This window comes from Chinchilla lanigera, unplaced genomic scaffold (genome assembly GCF_000276665.1).
Source record: "Chinchilla lanigera isolate Chin_1 unplaced genomic scaffold, ChiLan1.0 scaffold00007, whole genome shotgun sequence".
NCBI lineage: Eukaryota > Metazoa > Chordata > Mammalia > Rodentia > Chinchillidae > Chinchilla > Chinchilla lanigera.
In genome coordinates this window covers 26,577,691-26,603,731 of record NW_004955408.1, presented here as the reverse complement: position 1 = coordinate 26,603,731, position 26,041 = coordinate 26,577,691, and the positions used below count along the sequence as shown (strand labels likewise).

Below are 26,041 nucleotides of genomic sequence, written 5' to 3'. Positions count from 1 at the left end.
GGAAGGAGGGAGGGAAGGAGGGAAGGAAGGAAGGAAGGAAGGAAGGGAAAGAAATACAGTAGTGGAGCCTTTACAAGCTCATGAGGTTATGAATGGATTAAAGCTGCATCTTGCAGTAGGGCACTTATCCTAAGAATGGCTTTGTTAATGTCTGGGCCCCTCTTGCCTGCTTCCTTGCCTTTCCATGTTAGAGGAAGATCTGGGGCTCAAAGTGTGCAGAAAGCCAGTCTCCAGATACAGCTCTGCTGGAGTTTGTTTCCAATCTGTCAGCACAGGCTCTGCTGCAGTGCGTGAATCCCCGTTGTGGGAGGAGTCTCCTGCTTCTAATATGGAGAGAAAGAGGTGGCAAGAGCTGGGCACTGCAGTAGCAGCACAAGGCCTGGAGTCTGGTGCTTTCTTCATCACCATGGCAACCAGTGTAGGCTGGAGTGGGCAGCAACTGAGAATCCACAGGAGGAACCTAACTAGGGAGAGGGGCATCCAAAGCTGCTGCCCTAAAGTGCCAACCCTGTCCTCCCACCGCTGCTTCCACCCAGCACAAAAAAGGGGCAGTTTTTAAGTGGACAGATAATAACAGCAGCAACCAGGACTGTGATAATAAGAGGCGCCATTCATCCAGTACTGGCTGCCACAAGACACAGCTCTCACGGCTCTCATGACCAGATTTTAGACCTCAACGTCCAAACATTATGGATCTCTGTTCTCCATATGGAATTTAAAGAAAAACACATTAAAATATATAGTAAACATAAGCAAAACCAAGGATTCCAGTTTCCTCACTTTATGGATGATAGCATCCCTGCAAAATTGCCTCAGGCTGGCAGAGATGAATGTGATCAGGAGGGTGGAATATCCTCAGTCACGGGTGTGTGTGTGTGTGTGTGTGTGTGTGTGTGTGTTGCTATTGGATTCCAGATATAAAATTACATTTGATAATTGAGTTCTACTTTCTTCTTCCCCACCATCCCCGTTCTCCCTACTCTCTCCTTTAACCCACCCTCCTCCGCACTTACTCTCTACAATAATAGCCCTTAGGGGTGGTTGCTGATCTGACGTAAGTAGGACGCTTATGAGACAAAGGCTAATCCTATTCTTTCCAATTTCAAATTTCAAGTTTGCTCTTTGTTAATTTCAATTTTTTGAGTGGTGAAGAAGAAATCACTGACGACTGTGGCCACAGACTGACCACTGCCCTCAAAAGGATGCTTTCCTACAAATCTAGGTTCAAGCATTCGAAGTTGGTTCTTCCAGGCTGTACTGCACAGGATCACATCTGCTCAAGAACAGCTGTTCAGGCTGTGGCGGAAATCAAAGCCGTGCATTCCAGAGCTCCAGTGCTCCAAAAATGGCACATGCTTTATCTCTTTCATAAATATATATAAAATCAGGAATACAGACTCTCTGCAGAAATCTATTTGGATGCTTCTGATAGCCCAGTGCAAAATTGAAATGTTCAATGCTGTTTTAAAATTCACAAGGACATATTAGTGACAAAGCCGCTCCTCCATTCCTCTGGATTTGGGAACTATTTTTGTGAAATCACAGAGACCATACATAGAATTAAAGAATGAGATGCTCGAGGAGGCCTGGCTTTCTGTATAAAATGTGTTATTCGATGATAGTTCTATAGAAAAAAGTAAAATCTTTTCTTAGGTCAAAGAATATCATGTATATATATATACATCTATATATATCCATATATATGAATATATATTTCATATGTATGGACATATTTTCATACATATGGCTATATATAAAATCATGTATATATATATCCATTAATATATGATACATGTATAGGTCTTTTTCATCAGTCTACATACCAGCCTACATCCTTTCACTTAGCTAGCTAGACATCCTCTCTTAGACCCATGTGATTTTGGTTAGTTGGATCATTTCTTAGTTCCCTAATAATTTGTAAGATGACATAACTAGAGCAGAGAATAGCCATCACATTACTGTTAAAGATATCTTTGTCAAATCAAATGAAGGATAAATTATTTTTAGGTAAGTTTGTAAATAATATGTAACCTTTTGGCATAACTTCTTGTTGATTTCTTAATGCCGAGGAAAAATAAAATTTTAATACATTTCTCCTGTTTAGATTATAAATTTGCATAAGGCATGGGGGGAAACAATACCTGCAATCTGTGCATCTGATTTCAAATGCCAGTTTCATAGATTCATTAGTCTCTCTAATCTTGTCATCTCATATTGAGCATAATTACAGTGCCTATCTCATTGGGTTGTGGGTAAGGTTGAAAAAGAGATGGACATCAGTAACACAATGCCTGGTACCTGGGAAATACTCCATGAGTAGTGGTAGTTTCTACAATTCTTACTCCCAGAGATGTTTGTTTCTGGAAATCCTAGGTTTACACTACTACAGAAAAGCATTCTCCTTTTTTCTTGTTTCCTATCCTGAATTGATGACTATTTCGCTGGTGGTTGAATTAGAGAGAAAGGATATACAACGAAAGCTTGTACATCCTCGAAGTGAATAGAAATGACATTTCAACTACTTTGCCCCTGCTCCTGAAAACGTATACCAAATTATTTACCACCGGACCTCAAACATGGTCTTAAGGAAAGCCTGTGTAGCAGATAAGATCTATAGAGATAGATTTGAGCCACTTGGCTTTAACAAAACCTACGGACATCCATCTGATCTCCTTACCAGGAGCCTACTAACCAATTCCATGACTTTAAGCAAATCTCTTAGCTGATGGTTAAGGATGTGGCCTCATTTTAGGATTCACAACCAAACTCACATTCTCTTGCTTCATCATCTTCTCCCTATACCTTCAAATATGACACTTGGACCCATATTAGATTTAGGAATACATTTTAAGAACAAAACTTTAAAAAGAAATCTTGATTCTTGCTAATCCAGTGGCAGTAAGGTGGCAGGGGGTCAATCGGGATTGGATACATGGGAATGAGAATCTAAGCTTCACTGTGTCTCAGCTGTGCACCCTTGGACATGTCTCCTACTGTCTCCATGGGCAATTCTGTATCCCGTTCAATACTTTATGGGAGCTTAACCTGGTTGATGCATGTAAGTGCCTAGGCGGTAGCAGGTGCACAGCAATGCCTAGTTCCCGCTTCCAGAATCAAATCTTTAGTCACTGCACAGTTAGGAGTGCTGAGGGTCATCTCATAGTTGAGGCTATTTCACTTTCTCACCCTATTCCCACTCTTCCCCTGAAGGTCACTGGAATCAAACCTTTCCCCAACAGTTCAACACATGAATGGCCATTTGCTGCTCAGATAAGAGAAGTAAACTATGCCTCTTTTCCTCCAAATATAAAGGTTTCAGATCTCCACTAGATCCCACCAAAAGTCATTCATGCTGCTCAGAAACGTTATCACTACCATTCTATGTTCTCTTCCTGGATAATTTATTTCATAACGTTCAAATACCCTATTGTCTTTAGTAGGTTTGTGGAGTCATTCCCATGTCTGTCTGCTCCTTCTCTCTTTTGGTGTTGCAAGGCAGTTTTAGAAGAGTTGAAAATAATCTCTGTAAAATGGTGACATTTGCTTGATCACATTGACATTTTTTGTGGTATCAAAGCTCTGCTTCCTGAAATAGATCTCCAACGAAAAGGATAAAGAAAGCTCAAGCTTAGCTGCTGGCGTTCAAATTCTCTGATTCACCACCCTCCGCCCCCATCTACCCACGAGCAGCTTTTCACTGACAATCCGATTATATGCAATATAAAACACTGGTGGTTTGCACGCATTCTGGATTTGGAGGCTGCTGTTCATTTTTAACTTGCTTGAGACAGACTACTTTTCCGACTCTGGTCACCATGCTGAAAAGACACTTTTTCCAGATGGCCAACAGTGACACCCAATTTTCTAGAGAAAGATTAGAACTGCAAATATCCTGGGAAGACTCAAGGCATATGAAAACAAAATGTTCTCTAATAAGAGACTAAATTGGTACTTCTAAATAAGGGTTCTGAATTGTTAAGAGTTCAGTCAAAACCAGGGGGTCCTATCCTGAGAGCATAGAGGAAGGCGGTGCTGAGGGAAGTTTGCAAAGGAAAATTTTGAACAAATGATACAAATCATTGGAAAGGTAGTATATCATGGAATGGCAGATTTAAAGCCCATGTTGCTTGTCTGCATTGGTATTTGTGGCTTTTGTGAAAAATGAAGGCTGGCCCAAGTCAGTTAATAGCATAACTAAAATAGCTTTGCAAAAGGATGGTTCATTCTCTTTTTCTCTTCTGAGGCAGGAAGAGGGGGAAGAATTTCAGGAACTGAACTGGAAATGGGATAGCTTCTAACAGAGGTTAGAAGTTAGAAGCTCGGTAAAATAGGTGTGGATACTGGAAACAGCTTTGGATACGACTGAACAAGGAGCCAAGCAAAGCATCCTACAGAACCTAACAGAACACATGTACGGGTGATGAAAAACAAAGTGGGCTTTCCAAGGTTTCTTGAAATCATTACATATACTAAAATGTTAAAGCAGGATGTTCCATGTAATCCTGCATTATCTATAAATGGAGCCTGTATTCTAAGAAATTTTAAATAGGTTTCTTCACAGTATTAAACTTCTCAAACTTCATGCTTAGTAGGCTAAGCACTGTTTTAGCTTAAGCAGCACACGTCATATTTCATGATAGAACTTTTCTATTTCTGTCATTTGAAAAAGAAACTCAAGGAAACATTTATTCAGTTTTAGATGAAATGAATAAGCTGAATAAATGAATAGGTAGTTTTTCTAAAATCTATTAGTATTCTAGTCTAATACTAGGTGTTTTTTTTTTCTGGAAAGGATTATCCTAGTCTCTGAAGATCACAACCTGAGAAATAAATATTAGTTTCTTCTTATTATTGTCATTACATATTTTAGGAAGAAAATTATTCCTTAAATATTAACTCATTTCATTGGCACTTTCAACTACTCCTTAATTTTTAAAATCTGGTTTATGACTTTTTGTGATTTCAAGAGTGTCTCTCAAACTCAAAATTTCTCATTTTCTTTGTGAACTGGGTGTGGACGCAAACCCATTACCAAAAGAGGTTATGAACCAACTTGAGAACCTGTCTCATTGGGTGGGTGTTGGTGAGTAACCAGGAAGGCAATGCAGCCCAACCATCCTCTCCATAGGCACACAGCATTCTGTGATTCGGAACTGGTGCTATTGCATTTCCATATTTCATCAAGATAGGGATGTCATATCATTTATAGGTGATGTATCATTTCCCTAAAATAAATATTTCCCAAAATAAAGAAACTAAATATACTCATGTCCTGTTTGTCTTTTTTTCCTCTTAAAACACTGGAATCATTCCAGGATGCCTAGCGATACTGTGGAGGCAGCAACTGAACGCTGGCCCTGTCTCCCATGTTGCTGGGGCCTTTCAGGGCTGAGCCTTTTGCTGAACTTTGAACATATGTTTTTGGATTTTTGCCAGCCAAGAGAAAGGAGAAGGCCCAGTGAACTAGAGCTCTTGCAGATCCCAAGCACTGCTGGTCTAGCCATTCCTTCCCCTCAAGATCTCAAGTGGTTGGAAAAATTGCATGTTAGGAAAGCAGATTTAGAAGAAAGATCTCATAGTCCATTTGTCTCAGGACAAGAACTTCTAATCTTGAGAATATTATACATCTGGCAAGAAAGAGCAGATACTATAATATAAATTTGACAAAGCAAGAATTTCTCAGACATTGTATCTTCTTGTAATCGATCCTTAGAAGTTTGCAAATGCAGCTTAATATATAAACACACTATAGTACTCGATGGTCCATATGGTTCACAGACCAAATCAAAGATAATACTTTCAAGTCACAAACTACAGGGATTAATATCCCAGGGGATGATATCCTATGACATTAGGGTCTACGGAGGAACTGGGAGTTCAGAGTCACAGGGGCTTGTTTTCCAACTTGGGGTGTGTGTCAGTGGCAGAGCACATGATTAGCACGCATGAGGCCCTGGTTTCAATCTCTAGCATAAAAGAAAAAGGAAGAAAGAAAAAAGAGACACTTGTTTTTAAATCTTTTGGTGGGGGCTGGCACAGAACAAGGCTCTTCTTTGACAAACATCCTAGGCTTTCATCTTTAAATAAACATTTGCTCTTTGACTTGTTTTGGACATTTGGCCTTAAGCAGGGCCGATGTCCTCCACACACAATGAAGGCCACAAATAAAAAGGACTCTGAGGGGCAGCATGTGAACCAACAGCATAGGCCAAATACACCACAACCTGCTGATACTCGCAGGCCTATGTAAGAAAAGGCTACTCACCACAAGCTCTGCACTGAACATTTTTTCCTTTTGGTTTGCTCTGCCTTGGCTCAATCAACAGTGATTCCTAATATTTTTTAAATGCTACCTTCCTAATCATGGAAGTATAATCAGCTTATGTTGAAAAGAAATAAGATTATTAAAAGAACTCTGAGTTAAAAGTTTTATTCATTCAACATCTCACATTACAAATATTTAAAAATTATATGCATACTGGTATAAATAGTCATTTGCAAACTATTTAATAACATTAATTTTCCACTAGCACTTCAACAAATGAACTCTTTTAAAAAAGGAACTGTGTTATATAACTTAAGAGTAGAACATACAAAAATAGGAACTTAACGTGAAAATGACTTTAATAAAAAAATGAATTACCCTTATTTAAAATGCTATAATAAATACTACAACCTCCCCATACACAGTAAAAACTATATGGAAATTCAGCCAAGTAGTACAATTAACTGACATACTTAAATAACTTTTCCTTCTGATAATATGAGCAATACACTGGAAAAAAATTAGGGATTAGTAAAAACTAGACACCCACTTGCTAAAAGTTTCACTTCCAAAAAATATAACAAAAATCTGATGAAAATTATAAAAACTAATTATACTTTAAATTTTAAAAATATAAAAAATAAAACAGTTGAATACAATATTGTCCCAATTCTTACAATGCTATCAATCACAGTAGCTTTAAAATAAGATAATAAAATAAAGCAAATGACCAAAACCTCTTTTATTCCATTTTTTAAAAATAATCTCAAATTTACATTAGTAGAAAGATTGATTTCTGATTCTTTTCTTTAGAAACACCAGCAAGAAAGAGGATTACTCTTTAACAGTAGAAAATGACATTTTTAAATGTCTGCAATTAAAAACAAAGAATTACACTGCAAAGATCTTTCGCAAGTTTGAAATAAGTATTGCACATAACTTGAAGTTAACTTGCCACAATTCATCACATTCAAGTTTTAAATCACCTTTTAACAGAAGATTCAACTCTTCAAAACAAAAGGGGTGAATTATCAAGTCTTTCCAACAGCACTCTCATAAAATGCTAAATTCATTCACTGCAAATTTTATTTTGCATTCTGCAGAGGTCTGTGTATGGAGAAGTATATATATTATACCAAAGCGTGGGGCAAGAAGGGGGGAAGGAGAGGGTTTCTTTACATAGAAAATAATCAGAAACACTTTATTTTACATTGCAAAAATAACCATGTAATTACTCTGTAACTACATTGTAAGTACATGGCTGGTGCCATGCTAGTGCGCTAGAACTACATGCTTGGTAAATTGAAGTGATACCCTAAAATCTGTAAACTAATTACATGTTAATTATGTTTGAGTTACATGGTAACTCCCAACTACAATCCCATGTAATCTGAAGGACTTGTAATCAATAAAGTTCAGAGTAATAGATAATCATTGTGTATGCCCTGTAAATTGAAGTATAACCAAATAATCTGTAAACACGCTTGTCACACAATCACAAGTAAATATTAGTAGAATAACAATTTCTTACATTAGTCATGCATACTAACATTACACACCTGTCCCACGGCAGGCTATTTTTTTTTTCTTATATATAATTTAAAAGAGCAGACATCTCTGAATCAAACACTTAACATCAATTTATTAAGATTAAAAATGGCTAAACATTCACCAAAAATGTCTGCATTTTATGAATAATTTTAAAAACTTAGTAAGAAGCTGTAGACAATTTTGTTATTTTAAATTTCTACCCTATTTTATGCATTTAATTTTTTTTTAGGAACTACAGTGTTATCTGTCATTTTCATGCGAATTTTTTTCATTAATTTGTGACATCATATAGACTATTTCTTAAATTATAGGTACACCAATAGCTGGTGCTGGGGAAGGATGTTTAAGCAACATGCTTTCTCTTCTCTGCAGACTCTAAAATAGCATTGCCAGTGCACAACATTCATAATTTAAAATGTATGCAGAGCACTGAAATGTATAAAAAGCAGAATATAAGAAAATAAAATTTATTAAAATTATTTATATTAAAAAATGAAGTATATGAAGATCTCTCAGTAATAAAAGTACAAAAAGCTACTCTTTGCAATATGAAAAATTGAGGTATTGCATAAAGAGATATCCCGTCAGTGAAAAGTGTGCCTAAAAATGTTCACTGTTGGAAAAACAAGATATACAAAAGTAGTGCATAACAAATATACATTATGTGCATGACAAAATAAGTTAGCTACAAAAACACTGTACCGAAATTCAGCAGGTCATGTACAAAGGGAAAAATTATTATTCAAAGCTAGTTCTCAAACAGTGTTATTTCTTGTTAACTCATCACACCTGTTTACTGAGTAGGAACAGCACAATAGCACACCCCAAGCCACCTACAAGCATTTAAAAGAATAAAAATAGGCAAATGAACATTCCAATTAGAATCATGTAGTTCAGGAGAAAAGAAAAAAAGTCCCTGACCAGCTACATGAGAGCACCCTCCATTCGCATGACTGCTTCACTGTTTGCAGGGAATTCTTTAAAAGCAGCTCCCTCTCTGTGTTGGACTCTTAGACAGCAAATGTCTCCATTTTGACCTTTGGAACTTAACAGGTATAGTTCATTAAAGCCTGTATTAAAAACAAAGGACTGCTTTTCCTAAAGATAATCAGTAGGGGTCATCAACCAGGTGGTTCCACAGCAGTGCTGGGGCAAGTCTTTGGTTTTGAAGGATCCAAGATGGTACTGTTAGGTAGCACAACTAGCAAGATTGCCATTAGGTCAGTTTTTCTGTTTGTTTGTTTGTTTGAAAAGATTTTACACACAGGTCATAATCCTTTGAATGACGGATAGGGCATTAATAAAAGAATGTCAATCAAAAAAATAAAAGTTACTTCCATGACTAGAGCTTCAAGAGACTATTTTAAATTTACTCCTGAAGCATACTGTTCAACACATAAGAATGCCTTTCAAAGCTAGAATTTTATTTATAATAAAGCATGCATTACTTGATGAAGTTGGCACTTCAAACACTGACTATGTCCCATGCTAAGTTCTGAAACTGTAATGTTATTTTATTTTATAGGAAGAGTAAGATAAACATACGTACCTTTGCACAGATTTACAGTTACTTATTTCAACAGTGCAAAACACTTTGCAACTACTTAACTTTTTTTAAACTTTTTTCCCCATTTTCTATGTTACAACTAAATTACAGGATATCCAAAGTAATTTTAAATCTAAAAGTAAGCCAATCAGCAGCCAATCTGTATATTGTTTTTGTCTTGTGGTTTTGGCTACAAGTGTACTGTAACATAAAAATCAAAAATGATATCCTTGAGGTATCTCTAGATCAGTTAACGTCAAAATGGAGAGCAAAGGCTGACTGACACCTGATGAGTGTTAGTAAATTAGGGTATAGAATTTATATGCATCATGAAAAATAAGACTTACAAATTTGTTCTCTAGGAGAGGAAATGCTAGTATCCCACCAGTTGTCGTTAATTCTAGCTTTGGTAGGTTTCTTGGGGCTGTGACAGATAAGTCAGTTAAATAAATAAGTGCACTCCCCTCAGTAGTAATTTTACCTAATTCTTACATTCTCAATTTCAAAAAGTGTTTCAAAGAAAACAAACCTAGCTCTGCCTACTGTACTATTTTTTCTGATGTCATTAATAACTTTGAGGCATGGTGAAATTGACTTCAGCCCCCAAACCCTTAAAATGAATATAATGCTGCTCAATCTTGCTCATGCATTTGTTTGCTTTGACATGCTCTTTCCTGTTAATAATTATTAACTTCCTCCATTGCTGTTAAAAGACTAAAAAGGGGATGGAAAAAAGAGACCAAAAAAAAAAGAAGAAAGAAAGAAAGAAAGGAAAAAGGCAAAAGCACTTCCCTGGGGGGAAAACTGTCAGGATAGACCGATAGTGTTATTGTTGCACGGTTATTTTAATAAAAGTATTCTTATATGTTATATTATTAACAATAATTTAATTAAAAACCCAAAATACTCTATTGTTTCATTTCTCTGTTAATATTTCTCTCTCCTCTAAGAAATTCTGCAGGAAGTTTGGATCCTCTTGGTCTCCAGCAACACAAGAGAATAAAACTTCCATACAACATGATGGTAATATGAAAAAGGAGTTCATACGTATTATTTGCAGTGACACAAGAATCTACAAAACACCTATATTATAGGTCATTCTTTTCATTATACTATTGAGTAACACACTGCTACAAAAGGACATGCCAGCGTGAAGAGATCGAGGAAGGGGTTAGAATTAACAGAAGAGTGCACTTATTCTGAGGCCTGAAAATGAGCACTGTAGTTAGGTATCCTTTAGTTCCAGCGGAATGAAATATGCCGAGGGCGGTCACCACCTTCCTTCACCAGGGGCTTGTGGAATTCCCTGCCAGCACGAGAATGGATAGCAGCCCAGCAATATTCACAGTAATACTGCAGACAGGTAACATTAGCACAGAAAAATGGGGCAAATTTTCCCCCACAACGGGCCCCTTGACATTCATCACACAGCTGATCATCCAAGACATATGGCTTAACTTCCACCTGTAATCAAAAAATAAGAGAGTTTACACTTTACAGGGACTGGACAGGGCAACTCTCACCATATGCACAGTGTACTTCCATCCACTATCTGAAAGAATCCGTGCCAAGAAACCCAAAGGGGAAGTGCCAGTGACTCATTTACGGAAAATGAAGAAGTACATCTTTCAAGAACTTCTTATCGGGCTTTTCTATTCACCACTTCACATTTTATTTTTAAACATACACTTTCCAAAGGGGAAAAAGGATTTCATCTGAAATCATAATGTGAAGCCAATTGTTTGTAACACTGTGAGATTAAACCCACAGGAGAGTTCCCACAGACAGAAACCCTCACTTTAATTGGTGCATGTGGATTTTTCTCATATGTGGAATTATAATTTATACAAAATCAACTAAGAGCTTTCAAGTTCCACAAAATAGTATATCAAGATGCCAACTCATGGGAAGATGATTGACTTCTGCATCACAAGCTTCTGAGTTGTCACAAAGTCTGGTTTCAGGGTCTCTAGTTATAGAGTGCACACCTCAGGTTAAAATCATAACCTGGGATTCTGGGAAAACAAGATTTAACCATGGTACTCACAGTCTAAAACCTAGTTTTGTTCTTTGTCAGTAAGAATGGTTTACTTGAGTCTAAAAGTCAAAGGTGACTTTATTAAACTGGGCTTGGGCCAGTGTTCAATAGGCCAACCTGTCATTTGAGCCTCTTAAGCATTAAAAATAACCTGGTTATTAACTCACCAGCTAGAAAAGAGTTGGTTATTTTTAAGTCTTGGAGAGGCTCCTGCTGAAACTCCCTTGCACCAAGCTGTCATTATTACTCAACCCATCCAGTTCTGACAAAGAATCCTGATAAAGATGAGCCATGAACCAAAGGACAAGAGTGGCATGGAAGACCAGGAAGAGCAGACATACTGACACCATCAGGCTTCAGGTTCCCAGGCTGCTCCATAATATCTACAGTGAGTGCACTCAACCCTAGGACTTCATGGTAGAGGACACAAATTAAGCCTTAATCTTTAATTATGGACCCCACAACTCTGAAGTTTATGTTGGAATGCAGCAGTGAGATGCAGGTACTTTTTAGCACGAAGAAAACTAATTAGGCATGTCAATGTATACTTCATCTAATCTCACCTCTTTTCCCTATGTTTATAATACATACTTGTTTAATGTAGTCAAAATATTGTAGGATGACCGCTATTAAAGTTTTTAATTTTACTGAAATATATTTAACATGAAACATAAACAGTGAGTATAAGCTACAACTCACTTGAAAGTTTGTACATCTCAGATGGAGAACAGAACACTAAAGTCAATCAATAAACTTTGAGCATGATGCATTGGAGTGTTACACATCAATGTCAGTGCTAATGAAACTGTCAGTCTGTCACAAAATAAAGAGCTTATACCAGAATATAAATCAACGTATTGCTTTCTTCCTCAAGGTCTCCCTATGAAAAATAATTGTCAGTTGAACAAAACACTATGCTTAGTAATGTAGCTGACATATATTCTGGTATACATTTCCTATCTCACTCTAAACTAGTAACAGTTTGTGGACGGGCATTTGGTTCACATGCCACACTTTGAGTAGTCCTGGTATAAAACATGATTCTATGTACCAGAACATAAGCTCATAAGGTCAGGGATGCTTATCATACATAGGCACTAAAACACTTACTGAATGTATGGAACACAAAGATAAGAAATAAATATGTGAATAAAAAAAAACACATAATATGGAGTTCTAGACGAAATACACTAGAAAAAAGAAAAAGTCTGAGGTTTTTCCCCAGTTTTGTGATTCAGAGATAAACCCAATAAAGAGAAATTTTAAAAATGCTAAACACAATGCTAAGTATTACTACCTAATTTTAGATGGAAAAACAGGCTACAAATGCAAAGATAGTTTATTTTACTTAATCTGTTTAAATGAAAGTTTTCTAAGAGAGGTAGTCCTAGAAGTGAGTCAATAATTGATGGTTTCACACTATATAGTGTATTGAAAAATAATGTTTACTATGGTATTAATGATTGTTCCAGGATAACACAACAACAGCAACAGCACCAGGAAGATGTCAAGTGTGTTCATGTTTGTATCCCTAATATACTGAGTACACAGGATTCAGCAAATCTTTATCAACAAACTGAATGAATGAATGAATGAATGAGATAATTTAGGAAAGATTAACTCAGGTAAATTTACTATAGTGTTCTGTACTCTAAAAACTAAAAGAGAAGAAATTCACAGGAAATTCTTAGAACACACATCTAATTGACTTTATAGATGTAACTGTGAACTGTCAATTTACTGTCTATCATATAGTACCCCCATTCTAACCTCAACAATGACATATTTAGAAGACCATTCTAGAACTTTCAAGAACATAGTCTAGAACTTACCCGTTTATCTATCTCTCCATGCTGCAGCTGAACAAAGCGGGCACTGATAGCAGCTATGTAACTCTGTTGATTAGAGAATGCGACTCGCCCGGCTCCTTTTGGGTATTTTAGCTCAGGGTCTGTATCAATGCCAGCATAGCACACACCTCCATACAGCCGATCCATTATCATGGCAAGCTCCACTAAATAAAAAATGAGCAAAGGGGACATTCGAAATCAGAAAAATTCATCTCACTCACCAATGTTTTCATCAAAAGTGGTTCATTTGTCCTTTGAGTTCACATCACAATAACAACTATTAAAAATCAAACCCATTGCTACAACCAATTGCCCAATGGGTTAATCATTAATTTTTATGAGGAGGACTCTGCTAGCTGTTTTATAATATATTCTCTTAGTTTTCACAATAAACCTATGAAGTAGGTAGCAATTTCTTGAGGAAACTGAGGCAAAGAGAGGATGATCGATTTGTTCAAAGTCAAAGATCTTTAAGTGATAGTGCTGGGCTTGGTGCCTACACCTATCTGCTCTATACCACTTACTGCCATATATTTATTAGTTAATAAGATATTACTTACTATAAATACTTAATTGAACACCATAAAAATACCTAGTAGATTACATTTAGGGGCCTTCTAACCTGTCTTCAAAACACCTGTTACTTCTCCCTATAGTACAGCTATTCACCTATTTTTCAGTAAAATAATGAATCCATTTTCTCCATGAAATAGTATAGTTTTAAAATAGCACTTGCATTCATTTTTATGTCTCTTACCTCATTTATACCGTTAAATCTCAAATTACTTGAAGTTAAGGAGATAATTTATTCTACAATTATTACTCTAAAAAATGAAGCACTGCTGAAAACCCTATTATATTTTAGAGCTCAGTAAACAGATGCTGAGCAGCAGAGGACAAGGGTAACACTGACCACCTCAATACACAAAGTATCCCCACAGGGCTTTCTTCCCCAGACAATGACCACAGTCATAGTGATTAGCACAAGGCATTACACTAAGCACTTTGCATTGGCTATGTCACTTAACCCTCAAAACAACCATCTGAAGTACAGTTTTCATTCCACTTGACAAATGAGGAAATTGAGAATTGGAGAAATTATATAATTTGTCCAAGGTCATTCAACTATTAACTGGAAATAGCATATTCAAACCGAGACACTTTGATCTAAGAACTCTCAGTATTAGACATTAACTCAAATGCTCCTGCAGAATTTATCTTGAAGATCTTTACATTTCTTATGTTCAAGGAAGAGAGATATTATTTTGTGTTTAATCATACCAGCTCGTAATGGTCGAGGAACTCCACCAACAAATATAGTTTTTCGTGGGTCAAGTGGCTGGGAACCATCCATCACAAAATCACTGTCACTGAGGTTCCAGGGCCGAATCTGTACCTAGTGAGTGTGGAAACCAGAACGCCGTATTATTTTTAAAAGTTTAAAATTACTGCAATCAATAAAGCTATAAAACTAAAAGACTTAAAACTAGTCTATCCCAAGCCCTTTATTTCATCTTTTAGAGTAATGTGAACTAAGTTAGAATGTTAAACTTGTCTGTTGTAAACCAAATCCCTTAAAAGGTCCTTAATTACCTGTAAGTTAATTAGTCATTTTCTACCTTTCCGGGACCTCCAGTCTACCCAATTTTATATATATATATATATATATATAATATAATATATATATTAAATTTAGCAAAGTACTATATACAGGGTTATCTTTTATGTCTAATCAGCATATGTCTAGGAAATTAGTATTCTCCTGAATACTAATATACTAATTATTTCAGAAGCATTTGAAAAGAAAAATATTGCTGATACTTGCCAAAAACTTTGTGATAAACCCTTCAGTGTGACTATTAGTTCAAGTAACAATTATATATTAATTTAAAATCAACTGCATTTGTTAACTGTTACAAATACCCAGACCAAGGCAAGAGTTGACAGCAACATCTTCCCAACTACACACACCAACCTAGGCACCACTCATATACTTATAGGAAGCGCCAAGGAATGCAGACAACAGAAAGAGTCCAGGCCATAGGAACACTTAAAAGAATGTTCGGACCTAGACCACTGAAGACACAAATAGAAGTTGCACAAATTATTGCTTGAGCTGGACCCACAGACAACATTGTGCACTGTCCCCTTCAGTAGAGCTGGCTGACTGGTAATAAATTGTTGATTTGCTAGATTCATCAAAATAGACCAGTTGTTACTCCTTCTAATAACCAAAGTTTATGCTAGAGAAAACACTTAAAAGGGGAAAAACTAGTACGCAATGTATGTGTATGTGTATATACACAATCCATTCTACTTTGGGAGAGAACCAAACACAAAAGTTAAAGAACGTATGAGGCAAAAGTTGATCAAAGAGAAGAAGGAGACAGAAGCCAGAGAAGATACTTATGATCTGAATTCTATTATTCAGAGAAAATTCAGCAACTTATAAAATCCATTCTCAAATGAAGTGCTATTTTTTTAATTTTTATTGTTACCACAATATGTTTGCAGTACACAATGATTACTTTCATTGTGGGGAATTGGTACATGCACATAATACATCTGTCTTTAAATAGTAAAGATTTACCAGTATTTCAACTAACTGAAAATTCAAGGTCAAATATTTTCTATTATCTACAGAATGTCAATATTCGGACTTACTGGCTTATCCTTGATGGTGGGACTTGATACACATAGGTAGAGTTTCCCGTCTTCTTCAATACATGCATCAATGAGAGCCTGAACAGAGCTTTCATCTTGAAACAGCAGGAATGCATAGCCTGACAAAACAGAAAAAAAAAGACATATGTTTTCTTACCTTTTTGGTAATTATTTAGGGGATACAAAAAATAAATAAAATTAAAGAAAAAAAAGAAATAGAAAAATATCAAAAAAATTAAAAGAATATTCGAAGTCTGATATTATCAACATACAGTTCATTTTGATAATATCCTAAAATATCTTTTAGAGTAAAATTAAATTTAAATTAAAAGCATATTAATAAAAAAATTAGAAATGATATAGAGCTTCACTAAACAAGATGGTAGGAATTCAACAATGGTTGTCATCTTGCATACTGTTGCCTTCAAATTAGTTGTTCAGATTATTAGACATAAGCATGCAAAATTGGTAGAGAAAAAAAATTTAGGCATTAACCCTTCCTTTCAATAAACCAACAGACATCAGCAGTACAATTATCCCAGCTATTCTCATGGGTTTTTTAAATTACTTTTTATTCTCTTTAACTGCTTAACCAACCTTGCATTCTTACATCTGGTAATCTGAGCAACTTCATTGTCTTTGTTGTTATTTTGTTATTTTTTCTCTTTAAAATAAAAAAGTATATTAAATAGAAAATTTAAAGATACATTTAGAAAACTGAAATTAACAAAAATTTTTGCAGTGAAGGTAAACCTTTATGAAAGGGTTAAACAATAAACAATGTAAGGATTAAAATGTACATCTGTTTTAAATCATGAGAATTACCTTTAGGAGGAAAATAGGATTTGCTCTCTGCTTTATGAGGCCAGTCCACAATCAAAGGGCCAAAGCGACGAAAACTAGCTGTGATCTCATCTAATGGAATGACAAAAAAGTAGATTTAAATATTGTTATGCTCATTTCTTGGAAGTAGTAGTCTTTAAAAAAAGTTTCAAATCTACTCTCTCCAAGAACGGTACAAAGCAGTCTTGTACCCCCTTCAGCTAGATTCACCATTTCTTAATATTTGGCAGGCTTGCCATCACTCTCTACCTTTCCCCTTCCAGCCTCTATCTGTGTGAATGCAAAAATTTACCTAGCCATCCATCCATCCATCCATCCACCCCTCTACCACCCATCCTTTTTGGACATGATGCCCTATAATCCCAAAACAGTGCTGTTTGCTATTTGCTCAAAGCAAGGTTAATTTTATTCCCCTATGTACAACCCTCACAATCACCAAATCAACTTGGATACAACACTACAACTCAAATCATAGACTCTATTTAAATATCAACTTATCCAAACAGTATCTCTTTTTTTCTTTCTAATCCAGAGTCCTATCCAGAACACATGTTGCACTGAGTTGCCAAATCCCTGAAGCACTGGTCCTTTTCAATTTGAAGAGCTCCTCATTCTTTCCTGGTTCACCCTGCTATTGTCTGAATGTGCACACCTCCCTGCCAAATTCAAATTTTGAAAACTAATCCTCAATGCGAGGTTATCTGGAGTGGGGTCTCACACAGGTGAGTGGGTCATTAGGACAGAGTACTCATCAATGGGATTAGGACCCTCATAAAAGTCTCCAGAGAGATCACCTTGTCCCTCTGTCAAGTGAGGATATAGTGAGAAGATGCCCAGTGCTAAGAAAGCAGGCCCTTACCAGACACTGAAATGGCTAGTGCCCTGAGCCTGAACTTTTAAGCCTGAAGAAATTTCCACTCATAAGTACCAGTCCATGGTAGTTTGTTTTAGATGCCCAAACTGACTTAATGACTCTAACCAGGGTCTATAGTCTTTCCTCATGACTAGATTCATACTATGTATGCCAAACATAAATATCACCACATCGATGCTATGGTGCCCTGTCTTACTATGGGACATGTTCATCTGATCACCTGGCCAACTTGTACCTGCCTATTTTTTCTTCCCTAGAATGTGAAACAATAAATCTGTTCTTCTGTACTTGTTTCTATAGTATAGTTTAGCTTATGTGACACTGATAAATAGGAAAATCAGGATATGGAAGTTGTACTGGTTAATTAGTGATTTTGAAGTGACTAGTGACAAGGTCAGCTAGTGTAATAAGATTAAAATTATAATCATCAGGAAAGAAAAAGCCCCCACCTTGTGGGCTGTACATGAAGGAACACTCCCAGTTCTATTAGAAGAAAATTTAAAATCCACAAGAAAGGCATAACTTCAATCTTATAGGCTCAGAGCAGTTTTCACATCCTCAAGTGCTCAGAGATTTGTTTTAATCTGTGTTTTCTTCATGCTTACAAGCCAACACTTCTGCTCTATCAGTTTTGGATATTTTTAGTATTTCTGTAGGCAACCCCAAGCATTCTGAACTCCTTGCTTGAATTATCCAAGTTGTGTCCAGAATACTAATTCTCTCTTTATTTATGTTTCAGGTACAAACTGAGGTTTAAATGATCTGCTTCTAATGCTATTTCCCTCAAAACTTCTGTAATTTTTAGTGTACAACCCTACAGAATACAATATTCTTCAAGCTGTGCTCTCTGATAGAAGGGTGGAGACTGATTCAGATGAAACTGAAATTTCTTCATCAAGACATTTTATTGTAGGGGGAAAAAAAAACACCCCTGTGTTTATTTTAATCTTTGGCTGCCTGCAGCCATTTTTTTCCTCATCCTTCCATAAGATTATCTTAAGCAAAATGAAGTGGCTTGATAAGAATTTACGAATTTTAGGAAAATGACTCTAGTCTCATAACATCAATTAGCATATTTCTATGTCGTAAGAAACTAAAACAAAAATTAGGATGAAAAAATTCAAGATGTATGATGGTATGTGATCTACTTTGATTTTATTGGTCTTTCAGACCCACAGGTTAACTGCATATTCCTGGATAACTTATTCCTCTTAATCTTCATATGGCCAGTTCCCCACTCAAGTCTCAGATCAAATACCACTTCTTCAAAGAAACTTTCCTTAACTACCTGACCTGCATTGTTCAATCACATCTTCTTGGTTTTGCTTCAATATCTACCCTGATATTTTCTTGCATTTTTACATATTTTATGGGCCTCCCTCCACTAGAACATAAACTCTATCAAGCAGGGCCCTTCCATATTTACTACTCTAAAGAAGACTAAGAATAGTCCATGGTGATTGAAAACCATGCAAGCATTTGCCAAATGAAAAAAAATATTCCCAGAATGATGTAACTTAAAATTCTCTTTCTTATAGTTCAATGCAGGTTACATTTTTTCCAAAGTTCATGCCTAATCTAAGATTTTAAATCCTAAAACAATAAACTATACAATTATGAAGCTCATAAAAAGTGAGAAAGAAATGGGAAAACACGTAATTGAATTTAGACAAGGCAGCACACATAGACAAAGAGACAGCCCATGTTTGCCCACACAATAGAATCCTGGGGAAGTTTTCTCAGTGATATTTGCTTATTGTCACTGAGCCAGTGCCTTGCTTTAGCTAGTTCCCTTAGCCCTGTTCCCTTTCTTTCTGTGAACTAATCTTATGCTATGATAAAAAGACAGGACAAGAGAACAATGCAGTCAAGACTGCATAACTGAAGCCAAATAAGATCATAGAAATCACTACCTATGAGTTCTCTACTCTGCTACGTCACTGGGCACCTGTTCTAAACATTTCTCACTAATCTTACCTTCATCGATGTCAGGAGGCAGTCCTCCTACAAACACTTTGCGAGAGTATCGTTCCACTCTTTCCCCATTCTGGTGAGTGAAGCAGTGAGGTGAACCCAGGCCACTATGAAGAGGTTGATCCCCACGGCCATCATCCAAGAATCCATCTTCCATTGGAAACAGTGAAGACTGACCTGAAATAGAAAGCAGGACAGAAAGCTAACAGAAAACGCTGCTTGCCACTGATTATCAGGCACAAGAAACAAGGAAAATAGCAGATTCAACACAACTGCTTCTTTTGTTTTTCTCACTGAGTAATAGGATCAGTTAGAAAATGCCCTTGAGTTCTCATCAAGTTAAAGTCTCAACTGATTCAGAGAGAAAGTACATGGTTAAATGGAGGGCTGCTCAAGTATCCCACTGAGATTCAAAAACTGCAGTGGGGTGACATGGAAGTACAGTAGGAGAGAGCACTGTTTTAAAAGCAGTTGGCAGCAGACTGCAGTGCCTTGGCAGGGCCCCATGGCCACTGGCAACCTAGATGTGGTCACTAAGTATTAAATGTAGCTGTAAGATGCAAGTCACTGCAGCTTCTTTAGAAAGTCAAATGGTATGGCCTGCACTATTTCCTCTAAAAATGTGCTTAAAATAATAAATTGATTTTAAAGTGAGTATTCATTTTAGTTTAATTTTAACTAATGGGATATAACAAAAGCCACTTAGAGCTGTTAACCAATTTCATTGTCTAGTCTTACAGAATTTAAAATGTGGAGGCATGCTAAAGATATATCAGATACATTACTAGTTGAGTAATTATCAGCTTCCAACTATGTCATATATTTCTAAAATTTGTCATTAAATTGGCCACTTGAAAATCATACCATCCAGAAAACATAACAAGAAAAAACCAGAAATGCCCAAGTATGTAACAGTCTTCCCATATTTGCCTGGTAGCAAAATAGGAACTTTTATATTATAAACAAAACACAGAGCTATGCACAAGAAACAAGGAAAATAGTAGATTCAATAAAACTGTTCTTTTGTTTTTTCTCACTGAATAATAGGATTCTGCAGAATCTATAACTGCATAATCTCTGTACCACTGCTTTATCATTGTTCAGGCTTCTAATTTATTTCAAAGTACTACATAAGGCATTTGTTAATGGTTCCTCTAGAAATGTATCTCAACTGCTCCTCCTCCAAACACTTCAGTGTGCTTTTGTTGCCACACTTATCTTTAACTTTTATTAATACAAATAATACTAGTATCAATGTAACAATTTAGCCTATAATACTATATATCGAAGATAAAAACAATTATCAATTGATTATTTGCTGAATGATCTTCAAATATCACTTACATTTTAAATCTTAGGCATTTACTCTGTTACTTTCTTGTAAAATGACAGTTATTACAGACAGCAAAAATAAGGTTTAATCAGGCATGTTTAGGAAATGAATCTTTAAAATTCTCTAATACTTCTAGAGTGTTTTCTCCAATGTTTGAAATTTATAGGATTAGTCATTTATTTAGGTCATTTTAAACAAAATGTATTCTGCCTACTTAACAAAACAAGATATATGTTACTTAAGTATAATTAAATGTCCAAGATAATGAGATATTTTGAGATTAGTTTGACTCTATCTTTTTGTTTTGTTTTATTTTTTTGAGACAGGACCTTGCTATGAAACTCACGCTGGCCTCGAACTCAAAGCAATACTCCTGTCTCAGCCTTCCAAGTGCTGGGATTATAGGATGCCACACCAGCTTCTGATTTTTCCTTTCAAAGATTTTTTTCTCCTAAGAAATTTCTTTTGGAAAGAAAAGGGAGCAAATCTTTAATATAAATAAGTTGAACATCTACTATAGTATAGGGATATCACTTGAATTTGAATTCAAATGACACCATTCTGGTAATTTGTCTACAGCTCATTAACTCTTTCAAATTAGGATGTCTAAAATGTTAACTACAACACAGACACAATGTAAAGATCAAAGCTACATTTCACTTCCCCTCCCCATTTCCCCACAAAGGTTAAAAACTAAGCAAGCTTGGGTCTTCTCCAAATAGAACCAACACATTGAAAAGTTAGAAACAATAATGTTACCTCTCCTTCGCCCATATGTCCTTGCTGCATGTCAAATGAGAAGAAAAAACAAAAACACAAAAAAATAACCTTTCAAACATTGTCAAAAGAATCAACTGAGATTTCACCTATCAGTTTTTGAAATGGAAAAAAAAATTGTCCACATACTTTACTTCCTAGTAAATGTCTCAAAAACAAGGAACTGGAGCATGAAAGGTCAATTTAATGCAGTTTCTTCAAAGTTTTCCAAAGATACTATATAAGTCTATATAAGTAGTGCTAACAATGTATGTTGAATGTTTAAATTTTTAAAAAATTACTTCAAAAGATACATTTTGAACACGTGTCTCATCACTCTTGCCACATTCTGAAGCAGTTCTGAAAGTCCTCTTTCATACTTTTATAATGTATGATCAAATATCAATGAATTCTGCTAAGGAGTGCCATCCAACAAAAAGGCAGGCTCATAAAAAACATTACAGTGTGTCCACATCCACCTTATTCCCTTGATCTGGGACCCTGAGACTTCTGGCTCTTCTCCAAAGTCAATATGACCATGAAAAGTAAACAGTTTGAATCAATTCGGGACATCAAGGTAGCCAGGACAGCACAACTAAAGACACAAAAGAGGCCTTCAAGAACTGCTACGGAAGCTGGGCATGGTGGCTCCTGCCTGTAATCCCAGCACTTGGGAGGCTGAGGCAGGAGGATCTTTGCAAATTCGAGACCAGCCTGGGCTACAAAGTGAGTTTAAGGCCAGCCTGAACTGCATAGTGAGACCCTGTCTCAAAAAGACAAAAACATACATACATACATACATAAAAGAACTGCTACAGCAAGTGTAGAGAATGATGAGGTAAGTGTGTTCAAAATGAAAGGGAGTATTTTGAGGGGGGTTAATGGCAATATGTCTTTTACTATAATAGTCTTTCATTTACACATTCACCATATTTTCCAGTCCACCTAGTAAATCGTTATTGAAGTTTACTTTAAGGAAAACTTTTTTCTGTATGTATCACCCAAGGTCCAAACCATTATGAAACTACAACAGTATGTAACATGATCTAAACCAACTACTACTACATTAATCATATTTTCTCTCAGATGTCCCTGTTAACTACCAATTTATTAGGTACATCAATATTTAACTCATAACTTTTTACCACTATAGCATAAATGATTTTATAGTATCCTCAGTTCACTCCTAATAAAAAAATCACAATAAATGAAATCTTTAGGAAATTCATACACTTCTTTTTAGTCAACAGTTCTGTGTCCCTAATAAAATCTTATACCAAGTCCCGAATATTGAAAAATAAAAGGTCTGGCATTAGATCAGCAAGAAGGTTGCAGCCAAGCAGAAAAGAAAAAGTAATTATTGAAGGTTCAGGAAAGAACAGCATAAACTTTAAATCAGAAATTTTTGAGAAAACAACAAACTGGCACTTAAAGCCTACCTTGTCCAAGTGCCTATTTAACAAACATTTCTTGAATGCCTTATCTCGGTACACCTTATGCATAAACATCACATGGCCCTGACCTCAAAGAACTAGTACTCTTCTCTGTCACAGGACCATATAAACCAATACATAATGATAATTAATATACCATATACAGTAGTCTCCCCCACTATCCACAGTTTTGTGTTGCATAACTTCAGTTATAGTGGTCTCCTCAGTCTGAAAATATTAAATAGGAAATGCTATAAATAAGCAATTCATGAGTTTTAACTTCCAAAGCCTTTTAAATAACATGATGAAATCTTGCATTGTCCCACTACCTGGGATGTGAATCACCTCTTATCCAGCATATTCATGGTGTACATGCTACCCGCTCTATTATTCATTAAGATAGTTTGTTTTTTTCTTTTTTGGTTTTTTTTCTTGTTTGTTTGTTTGTTTTCTGGTACCAGGAACCAAACTCACAACCTTGCACTTGCCAGGCAGGCACTGTGCCACTGAGCTAAATCCCCAGCCCCTCATTAAGATAGTTTGAAAGAGAAACCACGTTCACATAACTTTTATTACACTATGTCTACTTTTATTATTAGTTATACTGATTAATCTTTTACTGGGTCTCATATATAAATTAAATTTTATCTCATATGCTATCTATCAATATGTACGAATATATGGGGAAAATCATAGTTGATACAGGCTTCAGTTCTATCCTCAGCTTCAGTATCTACTGGGGATCTTGGAACACATCTCTTGGGAATTAGGGGCAATGACTACACTAGTCATGAGGTAGGTGTGATGGAACAGAAGAGGAGGAGCACCTGGATCTGGTCAGAGTAGAGGGGACAGTGATATCTGTGAAGGATATTATTTATACTCTTTTTTTTTTTTTTTTTTTTTGGTACCAGGAATCAAAGTCAGGGCCTTGTGCTTGCCAGGCAGACATTTGTGCCACTGAGCTATATCCCCAGCCCACAATGGATATTATCAAAGAAAAAATAGAGAAAAGCATCGTAGGCCTGGTACTACCACAGGAAGATGTGTTGTAATGTGCAGGGAAACGTGGCCAGAACAGAAGCATGTGGAACAAGCCGGGACATGGCTGGGATAGGTTTTTGAGTAACAGCTCATTTAAGAAATCACTATAAAAATGGTCAGGACTTTTACTTTTAGCCTTCTACATAAATGCTAAATAAGCAATAAATCAGAAGTACCATGTGAGAATTTTCCAAAATGAAGTTATATCTCATGCTAAAATACATTTCTGCCTTTACTAGGTATCACTGGATTTCACTAAAGTACTTGAATAAATGGGTTAAAACAACATAAAGCCTTCTTCAAGGAACAGCTATGAGGTTTTTAATTTAATAGATCTTAAGTGCAGAAAGAAAAAGTTATTTTCCAACTTACCAGGCAGAGGTTAGAAAGACCAACGATATCAAAAACAGATGCTTGCTTAATAAGTCTATTTATACAACAGCTTCAAAGAGAAAGGAATTTAGGGAAACAAAGATTTGAAAACCTTTGTTCTATCTTAAAAAGTAGATTGATGCTTCTTAGATATCTGAGAAAACAAAATTTCAAAAGGGTAGGCTTTTTAAAACTAGCATGGGTTTTCATAACTTCCATTAAAAATAAATGTAGTTTTAGGAAGCAATAAGAGATGTGGATCAACAGTCAAATATCTTCAAATGTGTACTTTCAAACTTTGAGTATGTACTTCAAAATTTCTCATTAATATAGAGAAATTTATGGTTAAATTCTGAAAACTATGCAGACATTTTCCTGTACTAAAGAAACATAGGCTGTGTATGTACAATATTTACAATTATAAAAAAACTTCCCAAACAAATACAGAAATTAATATAAATTAGTATTGAAAAAGTAAATACAATGACATTTTGGAGCATAAAGAATGAGAATGTGTAAATGTTTGATTTTCATTTATTAAAAAAATTTACACATTTTTGTGTAAATTTTGTTATATGCCATATGTATAAAAGTAAACCAACCGTAAGTTTGAGTTTTCCACAAAGTGAATCTATGTATGCAACCAGAATCCACATACAGTATTAACAGAATGCTAAATGGTGCCACTTCATCATATATATAAAAGATGTAATAATTATGCTTTTCTCACCTATTTCAAAAGATATGTGGAACGAACTTTACAATGAAATACTCATAGCACATATCCTTGTCACTTTCCTGAGAAAAATGTTAGATTTCCAATTTTATAAATATAAAGTGCTGTTGCTTGCTATATGATGTTTTTCAAACATCCAAGGAAGTGAGGAGGTAAAAAATGTCTAATTATGTTTAAAGAAATCTATGTTTTGGAAAAGTTCTGGCTAAGTCAGCTGAAGTCAACTGTTCAGAATTATTTAATTACTGAAGAGTAGGACACTAAAAGATTTTTCTAAGTGTATCTATTACCACTTTATAAAAATCTCTCAGTCCCCATCACAGTTAAGATGGATACTCTTTACATGTGCACCTATTTTTATGCCTCAGTATTAATGAAGTTCTCAATAATTTAGCATTCAGGACTAACAGGACTCAAGAATGTTAAAATGGGCTTGAAACATTACAGTCATAAATTTTTATTACTTCTGGACACACCTTATTAGATCTATTGATAAATACTTTATTTCTAAAATGTCTTTACAGTGATGCTTACAAATGATTTTCTTATTAGCCCTATACCTATTATCAAAATCTCTCCAGTACAATAGTCCATTAATTTGCAGTGCCAGACTTGCAAAGAAGGTACAGAAATATTTGTCAGAATTTCTCTCTCTCTCTCTCTCTCTCTCTCTCTCTCTCTCTCTCTCTCTCTCTGTGATCTGTGTATCAACCATGCACTCCTGTACTGTTGACATATTGTGGTCTACTCTAATTCATCAGT

General features: G+C 35.7%; 1 protein-coding gene across 3 annotated transcripts in view; it reads right to left on the bottom strand.

The window, feature by feature from the left end:
• Positions 1–6,414: 6,414 nt before the first annotated feature.
• Positions 6,415–26,041, bottom strand: part of Cpeb4 (cytoplasmic polyadenylation element binding protein 4) — a 62,037-nt gene continuing 42,410 nt past the window's right edge. For 2 of the 3 annotated variants that reach the window (XM_005376354.2, XM_005376356.2), the window contains 6 exons: positions 19,609–19,782; positions 16,740–16,829; positions 15,915–16,033; positions 14,532–14,646; positions 13,233–13,414; positions 6,415–10,826 (listed from right to left, as the gene is read on the bottom strand). In XM_005376354.2, the coding sequence (XP_005376411.1) occupies positions 10,599–10,826; positions 13,233–13,414; positions 14,532–14,646; positions 15,915–16,033; positions 16,740–16,829; positions 19,609–19,782 (908 nt within the window). In that variant the 3' untranslated portion in view covers positions 6,415–10,598. Of the gene's footprint in view, positions 10,827–13,232; positions 13,415–14,531; positions 14,647–15,914; positions 16,034–16,739; positions 16,830–19,608; positions 19,783–21,697; positions 21,722–26,041 lie in introns of all 3 variants that reach the window. The other variant, XM_005376353.2, reaches the window with a different exon arrangement.